This window comes from Dipodomys merriami, unplaced genomic scaffold, assembly GCF_024711535.1.
Source record: "Dipodomys merriami isolate MVZ:Mamm:240054 unplaced genomic scaffold, mDipMer1.0.p SCAF_45, whole genome shotgun sequence".
Lineage (NCBI taxonomy): Eukaryota > Metazoa > Chordata > Mammalia > Rodentia > Heteromyidae > Dipodomys > Dipodomys merriami.
The window spans coordinates 7,041,538-7,063,424 of record NW_027206013.1 but is presented as its reverse complement, the minus strand read 5'-3'; the positions used below and the strand labels follow the sequence as shown (position 1 = coordinate 7,063,424).

The 21,887-nt window shown below is 43.6% G+C and overlaps 1 protein-coding gene across 9 annotated transcripts in view; it reads left to right on the top strand.

Annotated features, from left to right (window-relative positions):
• The window catches only part of Mtmr3 (myotubularin related protein 3), a 115,508-nt gene that overhangs the window by 89,388 nt on the left and 4,233 nt on the right, over window positions 1–21,887 (top strand). For 3 of the 9 annotated variants that reach the window (XM_069994556.1, XM_069994553.1, XM_069994554.1), the window contains 11 exons: window positions 5,304–5,509; window positions 6,195–6,326; window positions 7,225–7,336; window positions 11,227–11,422; window positions 12,142–12,327; window positions 14,501–14,671; window positions 15,818–15,963; window positions 17,773–19,183; window positions 20,348–20,458; window positions 20,898–20,986; window positions 21,612–21,638. In XM_069994556.1, the coding sequence (XP_069850657.1) occupies window positions 5,304–5,509; window positions 6,195–6,326; window positions 7,225–7,336; window positions 11,227–11,422; window positions 12,142–12,327; window positions 14,501–14,671; window positions 15,818–15,963; window positions 17,773–19,183; window positions 20,348–20,458; window positions 20,898–20,986; window positions 21,612–21,638 (2,787 nt within the window). The remainder of the gene's footprint in view (window positions 1–5,303; window positions 5,510–6,194; window positions 6,327–7,224; window positions 7,337–11,226; window positions 11,423–12,141; window positions 12,328–14,500; window positions 14,672–15,817; window positions 15,964–17,772; window positions 19,184–20,347; window positions 20,459–20,897; window positions 20,987–21,611; window positions 21,639–21,887) is intronic. The other 6 variants (XM_069994558.1, XM_069994560.1, XM_069994555.1 and 3 more) reach the window with 3 other exon arrangements.

The following is a 21,887-nucleotide window of genomic DNA, read 5'->3' as shown; positions in this document are numbered from 1 at the left end:
CACTGCTGTAGCACCTTGAGTAAGTTCCGTAATTGACTCCACTTTATTCTCTTGAGTAGTGACACTGGGCTTATTTAAGTGATTGGTGTAGATTATATTCCTTGAGCACTGCCTTTACAAATCAATGACTCAGTTTTTAGAGAAGCATGTTAGATTTTTTTGCGGGGGGGGGGGGGTCAGTTTTAGGGCCTGAACTCTGGGCCTGGGCACTATCTGTCCTTCAGCTCTTCAGCTCAAGGCTAGCGCCCTACCACTTGAACCACAGTGCCACTTCCAGCTTTTTTTCTGCTTATGTGGTGCTTAGGAGTCGAACCCAAGGCCTCATGCATGCAAGGCAAGCACTCTGCCACTGGGCCAACTTCCCAGCCCTACATGTTAGATTTTTAAGAAGTCATTGCTGTTACTTCCTTAGGTTACAATTCATTTTCTAGTTTGCAGACTTTTTGGACTCTGAGGCCAAACCAATGGCTTAGTTAGAAACTCTTGAGTGCAAGAGTCATTGCAGTGAAATTGCTGAGATTGTCAGAAGGGATTTCTCCTGGAATTCCCTGTGAGGTAACCAGATTATTCATTTGGACCCACCCCTGAACCATAGAGTGAAAAATATTTTCTCTGGCCCAGTGGGACCCATTAGGTTTATTCTCTTAGTTTTCATCACTTTTATGATGAAACCCCTAAAAAGGTAGATCATCAAATTTACCTATCACTCAAGTAATGAGAAATTAGATAATAGTGAAAGCTGAAGGGATTTATGAGTCTTTATCAGCGAGCAGCCCCACTGGAATGGGCAAAGCATCCAGCTGATGCATGGCCAACAGCTGTGTTAGATCAATAGCCTACAGTCTGTGGGCCTCACTGTCTTTGAGCATAAGGGTGAAGTAGTCTCATTTTCAAATGAGAGGCTTTTGGAATTCTCCTCTTTGGCAGAGAAGCCTAGGAGTCCTGGTTGGAGAAAAACAAATCTTCTAGAATGGAATAAGGATTAGAACTTTTTTCTTTCCTAAAATGTATTCTAGAGGGCACAATCCCTAGGGTTTTTTCCCTTTTCTAGAGACTCTAGAGTATATACATAAAGGAAAAATTTCCATTTTTTTTCCCAGAGAAAATCTCTCAAAGGATTGCAGTTGAAACTAGGGTCAGTGGCTTGTTTGTATAATCCTAGTTACTCAGGAGGCTGAGATCAAGAGTTGCCAGTTCCAGGGCCAGACCAGGAGATAAAGTTTAGGAAATCCCACCCCTACATGAAAAAATGGGAATTGTGACGCTTACTAGTCATCCCAGCTATGGTGGGAAGTATCAGTAGGAGGACCATAGTCCAGGCTAGCCCAGGCCAAAGGCCAGACCCTGTCTTTAAAATAGTCAAAGCAGAACCCAGCACTGGCAGCTCACCCTATGTCCAAATACTCAAAAGGCTGAGATCTGAGGATTGTCATTTGAAGTCAGCCCAAACAGGGAAGTCTATGGAGACTCTTATCTCCAATTAAACATCAAAGAAGTTGGGAAGTAGATCTATGGTTCAAGAGGCAGAGTGCTAGCCTTGAGGATAAAACAGCAAGTGCAAACTTGAAACTCCAGTAACACCATCTAAGAAAAATAAACGAATCCACTATATATTATATACATATTCTTTATATGTATTTGTGTGCAAATATCACACACACACACATGCACATACGCACAAGGTCTTGGTGTTGTCTATGTAAAAGCAGACAGTCTTCCTGAAGCTGGCCTATCTTAGAACATGTGTTTGTTATCTCTGAGCTCCAAACTGGCTGGCTATGTTTGGGAGCTTTGTGAGAGGTGCATTGAAGAATGTTCTCTCTGCTTTCCTAGCCGAGGTGGCAGGATGTCTCTGAACCCAACATACATTTGCCGAATTTAGTTGTCTGTAGACTACACCAGTGACTTCCTAGGTTGCTAGCTGCAGTTATGTGACAGCTCCATGCCAAACTGGCACCTGATAAGGACCTTGTCCTTCTGTGACAAAAGAACTCTTAATTGGATTTATAGCTGAAGACAGAGATTGCTCTAACAGCAAGGTGGTACAAAAGGCACCATCTGTAGTGCAGTTCACAGCTCCATTCTTTGTGTGCATGGTGATCATTATAAATTCCTACTCACACAGGGAGTTTGCCTGATTCTTAAATTAGAAATAGTTAAAATGGTATGTGTTTTTGTGTCAATCGAAGCAGTGTTTTAATAAATAGGGCACATCCATTGGACATAGTTTGTACTTTTGTACATCAGACATATTTGATTCTTTTCCTGGTTCTGTTTAAGTGATAAAAGTGCTTTTTTAGTGTTATTTTAAACTGTAGTTTTTGAGTTATCTTTTGTGCAGTCTAAAGCATTTTAGAAGACTACAGAAACATAACTTTCTTGCAGTAAGTAATCCACTCGAAATCTAGTTTTGTAAATCCATTCCATGGCCCCTCAACAACCAAAGATCAAGGCTGAAGAGTGCCACCTAATGTTCTTCTTGGGCAGTGCTGGAAGACTTGAGAGCAAGAATGTGCTCAAAAAAGCCATGCTAGCCTCTTCTCCAAGAGGCTTGTAATCATTCAGCTCAGGAATTACCTACTGCCTGTTTGTAAGGAGACATGACAAGGTGTGGTTTTATTTCCTATTTGGTTTCATTCAGCACATGATCCAAATGTTGGCAGTACAATAGTACTTCCAGCTTCTTGACTCACAGTGAGAAGGGCTTAAAAAATTACAAAGTAGGGGCTGGGAAGGTGGCTCAGTGGTAGAGCGCTTGCCTTGCATGTTTGAGGCCCTGGGTTTGATTCCTCAGCACCACATAACTAGAAGAAAGCTGGAAGTGGCACTCTGGCTCAATTGGTAGAGTCCTAGCCTTGAGCTGAAGAGCTGAGGGACAGTGCCTAGGCCCAGTGTACAGGCCCATGACCAACCAAAAAAAAAAAAATTACTAAGGAGACAGTGGTGGTTCCATAGAATTTGGTTATTGCCATATCTAATTCATTTGCCGGTGAACTTTAGGTTTAAAAACAAAAATCTTTCTCACATTGTTCCCTGAAGAAGGCAATAGATTCACTGTTACATTTTATTTAAATCCATCTATGTCATGTGTGTGTTTGCATATTCATGGGATTTTGTTTTGTTATGTTTTTGTTTTTGTCAGTCATGGGGCTTGAACTCTGGGCCTGGGCACTGTCCCTGTGCTCTTCAACTCAAGGCTTCCACTTGAGCCACAGTGCCACTTCTAGTTTTCTGCTGGTTTATTGGAGATAAGAGTTTTCTTGGGCTTTTCTGCCTGGGCTTTTGAACTGTGATCCTCAGATCTCAGCTTCCTAGTAGCTAGGATTATAGGTGTAAGCCACCGGCGCCTGGCTATATATTCATCTTTTAAAACAATTTTAAAGTAAAACCTGGATATCCTTCTTTGCAATTCACAGTTGAAGAGAGGGACATTTGAATTTCCCATCAGCCTTTCTTTCTGATCACTTATTTTTATCGTTATTTGATAACCTAAAAATAGCTTTATTGATGTTTATCACCTATAGTTCACCCCTTAAGTTTATAATTTAGTGTGTTGTATTTGGAGCTGTACAATTTTAGTACATTTTCTTTACTCAGATCAGAAACCTTACAATAATCTTAAGTAACCTCAAGTAATCAGTAGTCACAAGCAGTTAGTAATCTGTCACTATAGATAGGTGGAGACTTCATATAATGAAATTGTACAGAATATAGCCTTTTGTGACTGGCTTATTTCACCTAGTGTAACATAGTCAGGATCATCAATGTTATAGCAAGTATTAGAACTTTACTCTTTCCTTCTGCTAAATAATAGGATTTTTCTAATTTTTTGATTGCTACAATTATCTAATTAGGAAACACTTGGGGGCTTTAATAGCTTCTGAAAGTCTTCTGTAATGCTGTATGAATTTTTTGAAAAAGCATCTATCAGAATATGAATCACTTGAGTTTGTTCTTCAGGCCTCTTTCTAAGGGCCTGAGTTATATGCCTGTAGGAGTAATGTGTGACTCATTAAGTCACAGGAGATTTTATAAAGCAATCTGTGGACTTAGGTAAGTGTTCCAGTCCCAAAGGTAGAATCAATTCAGAAAGAATCCCTCAGGCAGCATGCATGTACAGTTACTGTGATGGACCCTCAGAACAGTGAAGCAACACATTTTTCTATATTCCAACATCTATTATGCAGGGGGATTTAGGTTCAGTAGAGCATATAAGGGATTAGTACTTCATTACTGGGGAGCATAATTAGCAAAGTATTTAGGTTGTTCATTTTACCTGATTTCCCCTAAATAAATTAAAATATTCTAATTGTGAATATTATTTTTTCTCATAAACCTGTCATCTCAGCTGCTCAGGAGTTAGAGGTCAGGAGGTTTGGGGTTCAAGACCAGCTAGGCAAAAAACTTAGCGAAGACTTCCCCCATTCCCCATCTTAATCCATAAATTGGATGTGGTGATATGTACCTGTGGTCCCAGCTACATAGGAATCCATAAGTAAGACATTGTCATGATCTGAGGCCAGCCTAGATAAAAATACTAGACTCTATCTAAAAAGTGACTAAAGCCAAAAAAGAATGGGGGCTCAAGTGGCATTATACCTGCCTAGCAAGCACAACTCAACCCCCCCCCCAGTGCCAAAAAAATTATTAAAAATAAGAGTACATCCTGAGCACCCATGGCTCACACCTGTCATCCTAGCTACTTGGGAGGCTGAAATTTGAGGATTGCAATTCAAAGCCAGCTCAGGCAGGAAAGTCCATGAGACTTTATCTCCAGTTAATGACTAGAAAAGCAGAAGTGATGCTATGGTTCAAAGTGGTAGATAGCCATTCTTGAGCAAAAAAGCTCAGGGACAGTATCCAGGCCCTGGGTTCAAGCCCTATGACCCACAACAACAACAACAAAAAGTCTCATGCTCAGCTGGGCAGGAGAGCCCATGAGATTTTAATCTCAAGTAAACTACCCCAAAAGCTGGAAGTGGAGCTGTATGTAGCTCAAGTGGTAGAACTAGTCTTTAGCTTAGTTCAGGGACAGTACCCAGGCCCTGAGTTCAGGTCTCAGAACCACCAGCAATCAAAGAAGTACACAGGTGCTTTAAAGAGGTGATGGTATGATAACTGAAGAAGGATATGCATAGGTATTGTTAATTGTGTATATGAAATTTCTGCCCTCTAGTACTGAGAGAACTTGAGGCCACCCCAGTTATTCGAGTCCCATTGTTCATTAAGCCACTTAAAATTGTGTGAGTATATAGCATCTGAATGGTGGGATGGTACAGTAGTTGTATCTTATTCCCGTACAGGCACCAGAACAATGGTGCTGTCATTGCCCGCTGTGGACAGCCAGAGGTCAGCTGGTGGGGTTGGCGAAATGCAGATGATGAACACCTGGTGCAGTCAGTGGCCAAAGCTTGTGCTTCTGATTCCCGATCAAGTGGCAGCAAGCTGTCAACTAGGAACAGTTCTCGAGACTTTCCTAATGGGGCAGACCTTTCTGATGTGGAATTTGGTAAGTTGCTCCCTTGATCCATGGCAGCAGTTTTTGTAGTTCTCAGAACCTTTTGTGGGTTTTTTTTTTTTTTTTTTGGTGTGGTCTTTTAGAAGACAGTGTTAACTCTTACAGAAGAAAGAATCGGATAGACTTGTCTGAGGAGTCATGGGTCTTGGTAGAGAACTAGAACAGCCAGGCACAGTGGCTCACACCTGTAATTCTAGCTACTCAGGATTGTAAACCTCCATCTCAACTAATAAAAAGCTGGGTATAGTTGTGAGTACCTGTCATCCCAACTGTGATGCATTGACAGGACTGTAGTTCAGGCCTTGTTACCTTATTTGAAAAATAAGGCAAAAAGGCTGGAGACCTGGCTAAAATAATACATACCTACTTAGCAAATATGAGACCCTGAGTTCAACTTGTAGATACCAGGCTTTATAAAAGGACTCCAGGCATAAAAACAAGGGGGAAGAGATTGAGCAGTACAGATCTCATGTGCTACAGGAGTTAGTGTTAGAAAACAAAGCTACTTTTTTTTTTTTTTTGAAATTTAAAAGCAAAAGAGAAACTAGGAAGAAGACCTTGTGTCAAGGTTTCATTTAATTGAGCTAATTTTTTGTACTATAATAATGTGCTTCTTGTTCTCACAATTCTAGAAGAGACAGTTTTATTTCATGTCCCCCTACCCCAATGTCCCTAGATTCTTCTCTGTCAAATGCTTCAGGAGCAGAGAATTTAGCCATCCAGCCACAGAAGCTTTTGATCTTGGATGCCCGCTCCTACGCTGCAGCAGTGGCCAACCGAGCCAAAGGAGGAGGCTGTGAGTGCCCAGGTGAGATGTCTGGGGCTTTGACACCAGTGTTCTGCCCTTGAAAGTGCAGCTTTGCCCACCTAGGCTTAATTATCAGTTTGAAGTGTCTTGGGAGAGACAGTATCTTTTCACTGCTCTTCTGAGCAAAAATGGGGGAAGGAGGAGATGAGACCTTCTCTGTGCCATCCTTAGGAGACAAAGAAAGCAGATGTTTCTTGTCTGATTTTAACAAGGCCTGTTCATGTTTGATTGCTGCTTTAGTGGTGCAACTTCTTGGCCTCATAAAAGCTTTTGTTGCCTTTGACAGTGATTGGGTTCATCACTAACCCACTAGCCAACTCCTCTTAGGGCTTCTCCCTAAAAAACATGGGGTGAATATTGAAGCAGTAAATACAGGTACCCCATCAGGACCTATCACGTTCCTGCTGTTTCCCCTAAGGAAAGAGTGTCTCCATGCCAGCTGTGTACTGATGGTGCAGGCAGAGGCGCCAAGCTCCTTACTCAGGTGCGAGCTAAGATGGAAATTGAAAGCAGCTGTACCTAGGTAACATTTGAATGCATGAAGGCATTGTTCTGCCCAATTCTTTCAAAGAGACTTCAGAACCATGAGTTAGATGAGGCTCAGAAATGGATTGTTGTAGAAGTTTGCAAATCTTTTTAAAGATAACAGACTTCATTTTATGTCAGTATCCTCTTTACGGATCTGACCTTCCTTTCTTTTCACAGAAAACAGCTAAAATTCAAACACTGTTTTCCTCTTAGGATAGAACACTGGACTAATAGCCAAGCATCACCACGTTGCAGTTTCATTAGTAAGCAGCTGCAGTGGGTTTGTTTTATAGCCAGTTTACTTTTAAATTTGGCCATGTGGGCTCTAAACTCAACATGCTTGTGTTTTCTTTATTGTTATTCTCTCCAGAGTATTACCCAAACTGTGAAGTTGTGTTTATGGGGATGGCAAACATTCACTCTATTCGGAGGAGTTTTCAATCTTTGCGGTTGCTGTGCACACAGATGCCAGATCCGGGAAAGTAAGACCTCGCCTTTAATGTTGCAGTGCTCATTAAATGGTTTTTCTTTTTATGGATACCTTTCTTCTATTTCTTGGTGAACTTCAATTCTACTTTCACACTCTGGATAATGTTATTCCTGGATCAAGGCAGAGCAGCTCAGGGCAAGAACTGGAGAAGAATCCAGCCCTTTTTATTGGGGGGGGGGGGTGTTGGTCATGGGGCTTGAACTCTGGGCCTGAGCGCTGTCCCTCAGCTCTTCAGCTCAAGGTGAGGCTCTACCACTTGAGCTATAGCGTCACTTCCGGTTTTCTGGTGGTTTATAGGAGATAAAAGTTTCACGGACTTTCCTGCCCGGGCTGGCTTTGAACCACAATCTTCAGATCTCAGCCTTCTGAGTAGCTAGGATTACAGGCATGAGCTACTGGCACCTGGCTAGAATCCAGCCCTTTGAGACCCCTCAAAACAGAAGTGTTGCCTTCTTGTTTGTCCAGGAACCATCCCTTTCTCTTCTGTATTTTTTGCCCTAAAGCAATTTAATACCTTTATTTCTGAAATCCTGTAGTGACACTATTGGTGGAGAGGGATGTCTTAACCATAAGAAGTCACAATTTACTCATCATGCACTGAAAGATTAAACTTGTTACTAAGTCAGTTCCTTTTACATCTTCTAAACTACTCTTATTTACCAAGAATATTACCATGATTTTTATTGCTTATTAAAAATGAATAGCTAGCTGCACTGGTCATTGATCAAAATGAACTAAGCAACTCAATGGCAGCAATGGGAGGGAGGAAATGAGTGGGAAAGAGGAAACAGCTGACACTAAGCAAAAGGAAAGAAATGTACATATCACCTGATGTGGAAGAAATAACTATATTGTCAAAGCTCATAGAATTCATAGGCTTTATAGATCATGATAAAGACAATTTGCCCCATGAAGGTTAGAATGTGTTTGTGACTTTTAAATATCACTATCTCACAATACTGTGAAATTTGTGACATTTATGTAATCACTTAATAAGAAGATTACTATAAAAAATGAATAGCTAGCATTTGTAGTGAGGAAGGTGAAGCAGTACCCCCAACAAGGTAACTGTTTGAATACTAGATAAATTAGATGCAAGCTCTGTACAACAAATATGGATACATAAATATTTAAAGGCCCCTGTTTTACTTTTTCAGAAAGTCAGAAATGGTACCAGAGAAGACAAAATATTCTTTTTTTCTGGTGTTTATGCAAAAGCCTATAGTTGTTTTCGTAGGTCCTGTTCAGTAGATCTCATGATCATATCAAGTTTTGCTGCATTCTTTATTGGATTTATTAAATTAGGTGTTGCCTGAACCACTTGTACTGGCTCTTGGGAGCAAATGATTAAGTTCATCATAGTTGCAATCATCCCCTCAGGGAAGAAGTGTCCTTTGGGGGAGAGCTGAATTCGGGCAGCGGAGCAGCAGGGGGAGATTGCGGCTTTCCTTTGGGGATTAAAAAGGATATGTTATGCAGTTCCAGGGTTTAGTTTGTAGCATTCTTACTCCTACGGTGAGGCATAGAGGAAACCTGGCTGAGGAATTAGGAGACCTGGCAGAACTGTAACATTGGTCAAGTAGCCTAATTACTTTGAGCCTGTTTTTCTTTCTATACAATGGAAAAGGTAGAACATTATACCACATGATCTTCAATACATGTATTAAAATTCTTTTAGGGCTGGGAATGTGGCTTAGTGGTAGAGTGCTTGCCTTGCATCCATGAAGCCCTGGGTTCGATTCCTCAGTACCACATACACAGAAAAAGCCAAAAGGGAAGCTGTGGCACAATTGGTAGAATGCTAACCGTGAGCAAAAAGAAGCTCAGGGACAGTGCCCAGGCTCAGAGTTCAAGCCCCAGGACTGGCAAAATAAATAATAAATAAATAAATAAATATTTTTAAGATCTTCTTTAGACTCAGAATCAACAAGATTGTTAATTAGTCCTTGACAGATTCAGAGGAGTGAGGAATTTTGTTAAAGAGGATGTCACTGAATATTTTTGTATTTGGCCACAAAGCATAATACAGTATTGAAGCTGCCTTTGTGGATAAAAAGAAACTGGCAGGGATGGAGCCTCATCACCGAGCCCTGACATCCATTTGGTGCTGTGGAGGCTGCAGGATAGTGTGCCCCTGCTCTTGTTTGACAACACGGGAGCTTTACTGCATCCTCTCAGCGGGAGGTTTGAGAGGATACCTTTTCTCTTAGGCATGGAGCATACCAGCTGGTCTTTCCTACAGCTAAGTCAGATTCAGGAGAACCCTGTGCTGGTTCTCTTCCTTGTTTACCTTTTCTCTAGTGGCAGGGAGATAATGTTTCTTTGCTCTCTTAAGCTTTATCTTTTACTTTCTTCTAAGACAGTGTGAGAGATGAGAACAAACAATCCAGCAGGAAAAGGTATTCCTTAGGTACCTACTAGGATATAAAAAGTCTGGAGATTAAGATTTTACTCACAACAGACTTATAACTCAGTAAGCTGTAGTACTTCTTCCTATTTACTCTGCATTGAGCTTGAGAAAGAACTATGATGGAGACTCAGCCCCTTGAGTCATAGAACAAACTAATCTATGTAAAACACTTTGCATTCTGTTACCTGCTTGTGTAGGTGGGAAGACCCCCTCCTTCAACTCTATAAACAGGAATTTGCGTCCATTTCCTAGGGTTCAGGAGCCCTTTATTGTCTTGTACTGTAGGCCTAATCTTGTCAAAGCCTTCTCAGAGCTCCCTGACAGAATTATTTATTCCTTTTTCTGGCTCTGAAGAACTGGACTTGCGGACTTAAACTACAAATCTGATTGCATTTGGGAAAAATTGGAATTTGTTTTGGGCCATTAGGAAAAGGAAACACAAGAAACAAAGGTCAACACAGTTGAAAACACTGTCACTTGTTATTCACTTGTTACTTCCAAGGGGCTGTATTTTTTATCTGACATTCCTGAAGGCCTTTAGTGTCTTCTAGTTCCTTCCTGAATCTGGGTCAGGGTTAAGCCCAGCAATTCTGTGTAGCCATTGATAAACTAATATGCACTTGTCTAAATCATCATCTTGGGCCCATCCAGTTTTAGTCAATAATAGTCAAACAGTAATAGATGTTAAGTATGAGTAATTGGCAGTATTTATACCATTTGGGAACATAACATCCTGCTTATAGCTCAGTATAGACACATTCATATGTATCAATTTTCTTTGTTTTGAAAACTTGCAGGGAAGACTTGCTGAACATGAATTATTGCTTTACATGAAAGTGACTCTGAGAAGATTCCAGAAAGTACTATTGTGTGTGTGTGTGTGTGTGTGTGTGCCAGTCTTGGGGCCTGAACTTGGAGCCTCTGCACTGTCCCTGATTTTTTTTTTTTCTCAAGGCTAGAGCTCTACCACTTGAGCCACAGCACTACTTTTCACTTTTTGGTGTTAATTAGAAATAGAAGTCTTACTGACTTTCCTGTCTGGGCTGGCTTCAAACCAGGATCCTCAGATTCCAGCCTCCTGTTAAGCTAGGATTATAGCCATGAACCGCCAGTTCCTGGCTCGTTTTTCTTGTAGTGTGTGTGGCTACTATGGACTGAAGAATATTAAATACTGATTTTTTTTTCTGGGAAATTATCTATGAGGATATTAGAACAAAGGAGGTACTATAAAGTACAGTCCCTGTTTCAAAGGTTCTTCTTAGTTACTTGGTAGAGCTTGAATCTCATCCTTGGACATGCTTTATAAACAGATGTTCTGTTCATTTTGGCAGTACATTTTGGTGGTACATTTGGAGAGAAAAACCTTGGGGAATTGCTTTATAGTTTGACAGGCATTGGACATGATGTAATGAGTAATTTTTTTAAATGGGCATTTTCTCATTGCTTTTGGTTTTTGTTTTTGTTTTTTTAAGCTGGCTTTCAGCTCTTGAGGGCACAAAATGGCTCCATCACCTGTCTGTGCTTTTGAAATCAGCACTTCTGGTAGTGCATGCTGTGGATCGTGATCAGCGCCCAGTGCTGGTGCACTGCTCAGATGGCTGGGATCGCACCCCCCAGATTGTGGCATTGGCCAAGCTCTTGTTGGATCCTTACTACAGAACCATAGAGGTAAGTGTATCTAAAGGAAAAGAGTTATTTCCTCAGGATGTGTGGAGGAAACCTCTCCGGATTTTATGATCAATTTTGGGTATTGTGGTTAAGTTTAAAAGAAGCAGAAGTTGTTACACATTATTTTCCCTTCAGCTACATTGTAATGATGCTTCCTGAAGTTCTTCTTAAATTGGGGCCAACTGTGTGAGGAATAAGATATTGAGAATATAGACAGTGTGGACTTTTCTCAAGGAATTTTAGCATGCTTAAATGGTAATGGAATTCTCCATAAAGTTTGGTGGAGAAAGAGTCGTGCTCTGAAATAACCATCTGGGTTAAGATGTAAGAAAACATTAAAATACCGTACAGTATGTGAATATTTGTAAACCTTGGGTGGGGAAGGATTGTTACAAATATGATCTGTACAAATTTAACACCAAAGGCAAAAATTTCAAACTAAGAGAGATTTTGTGGGAAAAGCACAGCTGTTATGAAGTAAATGAGAAGCTTAGAAATATTCTGTAGATACATTGTTAGTGTTCTTTCAATGGCTATAGAATAGAATTCAGGGAATTGGGAAATAATCTGAAGCATATGTCCCATCAAGGAGGGGACATTGACTATGGGCCTGGGCTAGAAGGGCTTTCTGGGAGGCTGTTAGAAGCTGCCATTAGTGACATCAGACTCAGGACTGTCACCATTGGGATAATCCAGCAGAAATGGTCTCTCCCCTACAGGGTTTCCAGGTCCTCGTGGAGATGGAGTGGCTAGATTTTGGCCATAAGTTTGCTGACCGGTGTGGTCATGGGGAGAACTCAGACGATCTGAATGAGCGTTGTCCAGTGTTTCTGCAGTGGCTTGACTGCGTTCATCAGCTTCAGAGGCAATTTCCTTGCTCTTTTGAGTTCAGTGAAGCATTCCTTGTGAGTCTGGACTTGTGACTCTACATTTTGGGAACTGTCTAAATTCAGGGGGATGTTGCTTTAGTGGTAATGTTAGTGAGCCAATTTTTGCATAAAACTGAAGCCTTTTTAGAATGTAATAGAACGTGCTTATTTCCTTCTGGTTTTATTTTAAAGCAACAGCAATAAACAGGCATTTTTGTTCACTCAGTAAATCTCAAGGTATCAGTTTTTCCTGTGCAAACATTGAGTTGTTTTAATTTAGCCTTTAAAGGGATGGGATAATAGAAACCCTAAATAATAGTTAGAAACAGAAATAATCAGAATGTCCCATGCTCCCTCTGAACAGTTTACCAATCTTCTATTCCATGTTTTCTACTCCCTCTTGGAGAAGATGTAGTGTCCAGGCCCTTTTCAACCATTGGCTATCTCCCTGTCCACCAGCTCTCATCTCCTCTCATCTGTTCCTCTGACTGGCTCCAGCATTTCTCCTCTCCTTCTTCTGTGGCAACATACAAACATGGAATAATGTCTTTTATCTTGTCAGAACCCTTTCTTGCTCCAGCATTGAGCCCTAACTATCATTTCATTGATCTTTTCTCCTTTACAGTAGCTCCTTGAGTCTTTTATACTTGCTATATCAAGTCCTTTCTTTTCATTTCTCTTAATCCTGCTTCAGTTGGGCACACACCCACTGCTTTGCCAAAGCTGCTCTTGCCAGAGTGGCCTTCATGCTAATCTGGTGGTCAGTGCTGATTCCTTATCTCCTTGACCCATTATTACCCTTGGCATAGTTTTAACTTGTTTTTTACTTCAGTTGACTTAAAACATTCATCATTTTTAGTTCTCCTCTGATCTCCTAGCTGGTCCTTTATGTCTCCTTGCTGATTCCTCTTGGTCTTTCCAGTTGTGAATGTTGGAATGTTCTAGGCCTCATCCTCGAGATTGCTGCTTCACTTTATTCCCTCTTGAAAGATCTCACCCAGTCTAGTAGCTTTAGTGCTGTCGGTGTGCTGAGGAGTCTGATGTATACACACTTCCAGCTCAGACCTCTCCACTTACCTTCAGCTTCACCTTAACCAGGTGAATATCCTGCAACTTCACTTGGATGTTTTAATTGTGCTTCAAGCTTAATATATTTAAAACCCAGTTCTTGGTTTCTACATTTCCCTGCTCCAAAACTCAGTTTTTCAAGAGTCTTCTGTCTTCCCTATGGCAACTCCTTCTATTCACATAAAGCACAAAGCTTTATATCATCCTCAACTCTTTATTTTATACTCTACATGCAGTGTTAGATTTTGTAGCTCTGCTTTTGATATATCTATAACTTGATTACTTAGTGCAACCTCTGCTGATGCCACACTGGCTGGCTAAGCCATTATTTCTCCTGCTCCACTCCCAGAAAGTTAACCCATCATAGGAGAATCTCTAAATCATTAGAGCAGATCGTTCTCCTCCTCAGAATCCTCTAGTGACCAGTCACACAGAGTGAAAGCTGAAGTCCCCTGCGTACGTCTCTAGGTTCATATCCTGTCCTTCTCCCTGTTGAATGATCTTTAGTCATACAGGTTTGTGCTGTTCTTCAGAAATGACAGACATGTGCGCCCCTTTCAGCTTCTTGTTGCCACTGCTTACAGAGCTTACCTGCCCCCAGATACTCTTGTGACTAGCTCTCTCCCTTACATCAGGTCTTACCCATTGAGGCCTTCCCACTTTCCAGCACCTGCCCAGTCCCTCTCACCCTGCCTGATAGTTCTTGCCACCTTGATCTGACCGCTAGAGCAAGCTCCAGCAGGATAAGAAAGTGGGCTCGCTATTGTTGTATGTCCAGTACTCATGTTCCTGCTGGGGTGTGTGAACTGTTCAGTAATGATTTCTTGAGTATTGAAGTTGTTTTTGTAAATGTGCTTTTAGCTTAGAGTTTACATTGACTGGCACCTGTATCTCATTGATATGCTCTGTTGCTTGTGTGGGTGCTTTTTAACTTGGAAGCTAAGAGATACTGGAGCAGCTAGGACTCCTTGGCCTGGTTTTGACTTGAATGCTAGTGGTTGTGTGGTCTGCTAGGCTTCCCCCACCTGCAGAGTGAGCTGCAGAGCTCTCTCAAGGCTATCAGGTAGATTTGCTCAGCAGGGCTGATGTTCCTGAAACTCTGTGCCCTAATGCATACTCTTGCCTCATTGGACTCCCTAAGGTGAAACTGGTACAGCATACCTATTCCTGCCTCTTTGGAACATTCCTGTGCAACAACGCCAAGGAAAGAGGGGAAAAGCATACTCAGGAACGGACGTGCTCTGTATGGTCACTTCTTCGGGCAGGCAACAAGGCCTTCAAAAACCTACTATATTCCTCTCAATCAGAAGCCGTATGTATGCTTCAGCCTGTACTTTGATAATCAGAAGGAATTTGAGGGTGGGAGATATGTAAGAGCCTGTGTGAGAAGCACCTACTTTGTTAAAGCAGGTCTAGGGTTGATTCCTTTTTCTCTCTACCATCTATCTAAGCAAAACCTGTTCCCTGTGATGTTCTGACCTGCCCAGTATGGTTTGGTATAATACGCATTTCTTCCTTGACACTGTAACATGAACCTTTCTTGGCACCTTCTTTGGAGCTTAATGTGTTCTTAGCATGTTCTGTCTAACTGGTAGAAGAGGCCCTTGTTTCCTGCATGCCTCTAGTGGCTGAGCTGGTACTACCCTCAACCTTCCACCCCCTCCCCATGAGCCAGGCAGTGATAGCCTCTGTCTCAGCACAGAAGTGTTAATGACATTGGCATGCATGTCTGAGCTGGCAGGCCCTTAAAACTTTGTTCCCTTGTGGAGTACCTTCTGTTAAGAAGAGACAAGGAGACACATATGTCTGTGTGTCAATATGTGGTAGCATTGCCTTTGTCAGAATGCATCTTAAACCCTTAAGAAGTCAAAACCAGGCTAATCAGACATTGTATTGCTTTACTAAGCAATGGATATGCTTCCCGTTACATTTAAACAATCAAAAGATTTAAGCTGCTTTTCTCCCTTCTTCACTGTGCCTGCCGGGGAACAAACTACGGGAAGAAAATTCCTTTCAATTTAAATGGTCCTATAAAATAAGTTGGACAGTTTGACAGTTTCTGCTGAAGCCAAGCTTTTACACCAGGGGAAAAATCACCGTCTAACAGAATGACTCACTTCTTAGCTGTAAAAGGAGCAAATCAACTTAATGAAAGTCATTCAATAAAGGTGACCTGAGAAATAATTAATGAGAAGTGGACCTTTAAAAGATTTGTTAGATTTTCATGTCCACAGGAGGTGTGTAGGTGAGAAATGATGCCAAACAAAATCTCTTGTCTTGTGTTGGTCCTATTGGGAGATATACTGCTTCCATTGGTACTACGTCCATCAGTGCTGCCTTCCTGTGGATCAGTGGCCCAGTCCCTGCCAGCTGTTGTAGCTAGGTGCTTGTCTCACTGTCAGACATTTCTAAGAGCCAACTGGGACACGTTTAAACTTTTGTCACCCCCTCTCCTCAGGTACTGTACCCTGTGTGCCATGTGCGGAACCTGATGCTGTGGAGTGCAGTGTACCTGCCCTGCCCATCCCCATCTACCCCCGTGGATGAAAGCTGTGCACCATACCCAGCACCGGGCACCAGCCCTGATGAACCCCCCCTGAGCCGGTGAGCTGCTTAGGTGCTGCTTAGGCTTCCTGTTGTGTGAGACTCAATTCTTTTGTTAGAACGGGGCCAGGCATGGTCAGAGATAATGATGTTATCTGGTGGTACAACATCTTAGATCTTTGAAGTTTAATTTCCTTAAGGAAGGTAGTTTTAAAATGAGCAAAAACTTGTTTCTAGGAGTGAGTTGTTCCTTGTTGCTCCTTTGTTCTACTATATACATGCACTAAATGGTTTCTTAGGGATGGAGTGTATCTTCTACTCTTATGACCCCTATGCCACCAGTTTATGTTGTGTGGTATTTTGGAGTTTTTTGGGGGGATCCGGTTGTGGGGCCTGAACTCTGGGCCTGGGTGCTGTCCCTCAGCTCTTCAGCTCAAGGCTAGCGCTCTACCACTTGAGCCACAGCGCCACTTCCGGCTTTTTTCTTTTTGCTTATGTGGTGCTGAGGAATCGAACCCAGGGCCTCATGCATGCAAGGCAAGCGTTCTACCACTGAGCCACCTTCCCAGCCCCCGTGTGGTGTTTGTTTGTTTTTTAGTTATGATAAAGGTGACAAACAGAGGGGTTACAGTTAAGTTGGGTAAAGAGTACATTTCTTTTTGGATAGTGTCACTCCTTCCCTTGTTCTCTCCCAATTTTTCCCTCCTGTCCCCACCCACAAGTTGTTTAGTTCATTTTCAACATAGTGCTGGTTTATGTTTTATCCACTGCTCTTTGTTCCTGCCTCTCTGTCCTGATTTGTCTTCTGAGGTTTAAAGATGATGTTGTAAAGTGGTAGAAATTTTGGCTGACAGTGCTAGAGATATGTCTCGTGCACCTCCTAGCAAGTGTGAGTCATAGAACTCAAACCCCAATACTGCCCTCCCAGATAGATGGATGGATGGATAGATAGATAGATAGATAGATAGATAGATAGATAGATAGATAGATAGATAGATAGATAGAAATGCTTTACCATTTGTGAGTTTTTTTAAATCAGAATAATAGGGAATAACTTAACTTATGCTGTAATATTAAAGAATTAGCAATACCACTTTAAGAGACACACAACATCATGAAGAATGTTTGCATTGTTTGGTGTCAGTAATGGAGCTTGAACTTAGCTTTTTTGTTCAAAGCTGGTGCTCTACCACTTGAGCCATAGGTCTACTTCCAGCTTTTTGGTGGTTAATTGGAGGTAAGAATCTCACAGACTTTTATGCCTGGATTGGCTTTGAACCTTAATCCTCAGATCTTAGCCTCCGGAGAAGCTAGGATTATAGGTATGAGCCACTGGCACCTGGAGATGAATGCCTTTTTTTTTTTTTTTTTTTTTTTGTCGGTCATGAGGCTTGAACTCTGGGCTTGGGCGCTGTCCCTCAGCTCTTCAGCTCAAGGCGAGCGCTCTACCACTTGAGCTACAGCGCCACTTCCGGTTTTCTGGTGGTTTATTGGAGATAGGAGTCTCACGGTCTTTCCTGCCCGGGCTGGCTTTGAACCGCGATTCTCAGATCTCAGCCTCCTGAGTAGCTAGGATTACAGGCGTGAGCCACCGGCGCCCAGCGATGAATGCCTTTTAAAAATAGCATTTGCTGTTGGCTTATTTGAGTGGGTGGAACATGGGATAGGGGCAGTGCAGGTAGGCAGAACAGCCATGAAGGAGCCTTGTGGCTTTACTGATCTGAGCCTTACTTCAAAGATGTTGTGGCTCCTTTAGTAGCCCTAATGGACCCAAGTGTGAAACCATGGCTTATTTAAAACCTTCTGTCTTCTGCCTCCTTCTGATTAACCTCTCCAAGGTTATCGTTTTCCCCAATTTCTCTCTTTTAGGCTACCAAAGACTAGATCATTTGACAATCTGACCACAGCCTGCGACAGCACAATGCCTCTTGCCAGCCGGCGCAGTAGTGACCCTAGTCTGAATGAGAAATGGCAGGAGCACCGGCGCTCTTTGGAGCTGAGTAGCCTGGCTGGTCCTGGAGAAGAGCCTCCTGCCCATGCTGCTGACAGCCTGGGAAAGCCTAGCAGGATGCCCGGGGGTGCTGAGCTATCTGTTGCAGCTGGAGTGGCTGAGGGGCAGATGGAGAACATTTTGCAAGAGGCCACCAAAGAGGAGAGTGGAGCAGAAGAGCCTCCCCACAGAGGGAGTGTGGAAATCCCAGAGGTCAAAGAGGAGACACTTTTAGCAAAGGAAGGCAGGAGGATGTCAGCTGAGGGCTCACTTGTCCTTTACCAAGAACCACAGTTGGAAGATGCGACTCCACAAAGCCAGCCAGACTCCAGCATGTCTCTGTTCTCACAGGGTATTCCTCAAGAGCAGGGTGGGCATAGTGTTCTCAGTTCACTCCAGGCCCCGTCTAGGGGAGAGGATTCCCAGGGGACCCCTGGAGAGCCACCTGGAATAAGGGATGCTACAGAGAGAAGGGAGGGTGCTGTTCCTCCCATCCCGGTAGATGCTAAAGTTGGCCATGGTACCTCACAGTCTAGTTCTATGCTACCTTCCCAAATCCCATGTGAGACCAGAGGACCAAACGTGGACAGTTCAGTGGACGTATTAATAGAAGATAAGGTGACGTCCGAAAGTGGGCCTCAAGTCCATCGTAGACCTCTCTTGATCACCAGTGACAGGTTCAGTGGCAAGGACATGCCAGCAGCAGAGCTCTGGCCTGCAGAGAGGAATCTGGCTGAGAGGCCCCAAGGTGAGTCTGTAATGCACAGAACTTCTCCTGGCAGCACTCTCAGCCCCAAGCGGGCCCACTGTGCCTTGCCTTTAGCTGAATGTAAAGAGGGGCTTGTGTGCAATGGCTCCCCAGAGACTGAAAACAAGGCCTTGGAGCAACCCATTGGACTTAGCACCATCCAGAAGTACCCAACACCCAACGGACACTGCACCAATGGGGAGGCTGGGCGGAACAAAGACTCTCTGAGCCGCCAGATGTCTGCCACAAGCTGCAGCTCTGCCCACTTGTACTCGAGGAACTTGCACCACAAGTGGCTGCACAGTCACTTGGGGAGGCCATCTGCCACCAGCAGCCCTGACCAGCCTTCCCGCAGCCACCTGGATGACGATGGCATGCCTGTGTACACGGACACGATCCAACAGCGCTTGCGACAGATTGAGTCGGGCCACCAGCAGGAAGTGGAGACCTTGAAGAAACAAGTCCAGGAGCTGAAGAGTCGGCTAGAGAGTCAGTACCTGACAAGCTCCCTGCGCTTCAATGGGGACTTTGGAGATGAGGTGGTGAGTTAGGTCATCGTTCTTCTGATAATGCCTAAACAGAAGAGCACACTAAGGCTGGGAGCTCCTTGTTCCAGTCATATTGCTAAAAGAATTGGAAAGACCCAAAGTAGCCTTGTGGAGAGGCTGAATATCGGCCTCAGCCATGGAAATGGCAATCTGACTATTTCCTGCTAAGTTTTTTTCAAGTCCTGTCTAACTAGGAGAGAACCACCACTGCCTGGGTACTCAGATCTTTTCAGAAGTTTCTGTGTCCTTAGACACCGGCTAATGCCAAGTGTTCCTGTCAGATTGTAGTGATTTCCTACCTTAGGAACTAACAAACTGTTACAGCCTTCCAAGAAAGACTTTGGGTATTTTGAAGATTCAGGTATTTTGAAAACAAATACTGTGCCCACTCCATGGCAGATGGTGGCAGTGAAAATGGTGAGGAGGAGCAGGGTATGGTAGTGTATGCAGTGCCAGCACTTGGGAGCTGAGGAAAGAGGATTTCAAGGTTGAGGCCAGGCCTGGGCTTCATAGTATAACCCTGTCTCCAAAAAGACAAAGGAATAGAAAGAAGCAATTGTGTTTTCCTTTCTAGCACTGTTAAGAGTTTAGGATTCTAAGACTTGGTGGCTGGATTCTAAGACTTGGGGTGCGAGCAGGGAGCTTTCCAAGGAGTGGCTCTCTTCTTGGGATCGGGCTGTCAGGTGCAAGTGTAAACAGGCTCTGAAGCTGGCAACATACATTAAAGGCGGGCACATCCAATGACTTTTAATCCAGAAGCCATTTTGGCCTTTTTTTCCCACACTAATACTGGTTTGTTTGTTTTTCTTTCATTGTCCTAAATAGTTCTTAAGAAAAAAAAAGGAAGGCGTGGCCAAAGCCCTTTGAATTAAGTGGCAGGGGTTGGATCAATGGTCCACTAGAGCACTTGGCTTTGGGAGCCCCCACTCAGTCTTGATCACTTTTCTCCTACTTTCTGGAACCTTAGTCTCATCTTTCTACTCCATGTCCACACCTGGTCAACCTGTGCCTGGATGGCTGATGCATCTACAGATGTAGCCAACCTTAGCATGCAGGTCTACCTGCAGACCCCAGGGGTCTTTTCTCCACCAAGCCCTTTCTTCTTCTTTTGAGAGGAGACCAGGTTCATTCTGTTCAGCTGTGTTTGTTTGCCAACAGACTTCAATCCCCGACTCGGAAAGCAATCTGGATCAGAGCTGTTTGTCTCGCTGCAGCACAGAGATTTTCTCTGAAGCCAGCTGGGAGCAGGTGGATAAACAAGACACAGAGGTACAGGCTCAACCCCTGCTCTGAGAGCCATCCATGCAATTGTTTTTGTAGTCCTCTATCCCCATCCTTGCCCCATGTTCCCTAGCCAAGGAAGACACTCATGGAAGTTAGCCTTGAACTTCTGGCTTCTTGGCTCCTGGGAGCACACATAGGCTTATCATTTCTGAGGCTGAGACTCATCAAGCAGTCCTCACTGTTGCCCTGCTAGTTCTCACAGCAACCCACAGGGCTACCACTGCCATTTTGTCTCAGGGGAGATTTGAGTCCCCTCCAGGGAAATGATTTGGACGCCTTTCTTGTACTGTTGACATCAGACCTGCTGGGCTGGTACCATCAGAACTGATATGGTTCTAGTGACTCTTGTGCCACCAGCATGGCCTGTGGGCTCTAGCCGAATGTCCTACTTGCTGTCACTAACCTGGCCCCATCTGTTTTGCAGATGACCCGTTGGCTCCCTGACCACCTGGCTGCCCACTGCTATGCTTGTGACAGCGCCTTCTGGCTCGCCAGTAGGAAACACCACTGCAGGTGCCACTGGGGGTGTGGTAGGGTGGGCTAGGGTTGGAGGGTGAGCTGGAAGAGTGAGGGGTAGCAGGCATCCTGCTGGTCCTATTCTGCCTGAGGAAGGCCCTGGGGTCACATGTTCTGTCTCTTAAATTGGTGATTGCAAAACTATTAAATTCAGTAATGTGCAAATAGCCTTTTTGTTCTGTTTCTCAGATTGTGAGCCACCACTCAAACCACTGTTTCTTATTCCCAGCACAGAATTCACAGCTATTTTCAGCAGGTTTTCTGGCTATGGTCAGGAAACTTCATTTTCTTACCCTTTCCCTGCTCCTCAAATCCAAACTTGACCATTGTTCCATAGGTGAGCAGTGGTAGAGGATGAGTAGTAGACTACTCTCCACTTCTTTCCATTCCAGTCTGGAATAATACGTTGTTATGAGGGATGCTTTGCCTGGCAGATGTTGAGTGTTTGGGGGACAGGCTTACCTGAATCATGCCAAGGTTTGTCCATACAAGTGAGCCTGGACTGAAAATGGTAGAACAAACTCTATTAGTCATGTGTCCAGAATCATGTGTCTCCCCATCCTGCACCCCAAGTCCAAATGTCTTTGGCTTCTTCTCTGAGCTCTTTCTCCCCTCCTTGCAGGGACACTGACCGTGTTGATCAAACGTGGTGAGCATTTGCAACAACCTGTCTGTGATGTCTGCACACCTACAGTAACTTCTCCACACTAATGCTGTCATTCCCCTCTTTGCACTCATTGGGGCAAAACTGGGGCTGGGAAGCACAGACAGGCAGGTGGGCTTTGGGGGGATCCACAGAAGCTGACTGAGGAGACCATTGAGGGTGAGTCCACCTGCAGCCTTTTGCTTCCTCCTGACCATCAGGTCAGCTGAGTTCTGGGGCTTGTGACAGGAAGCA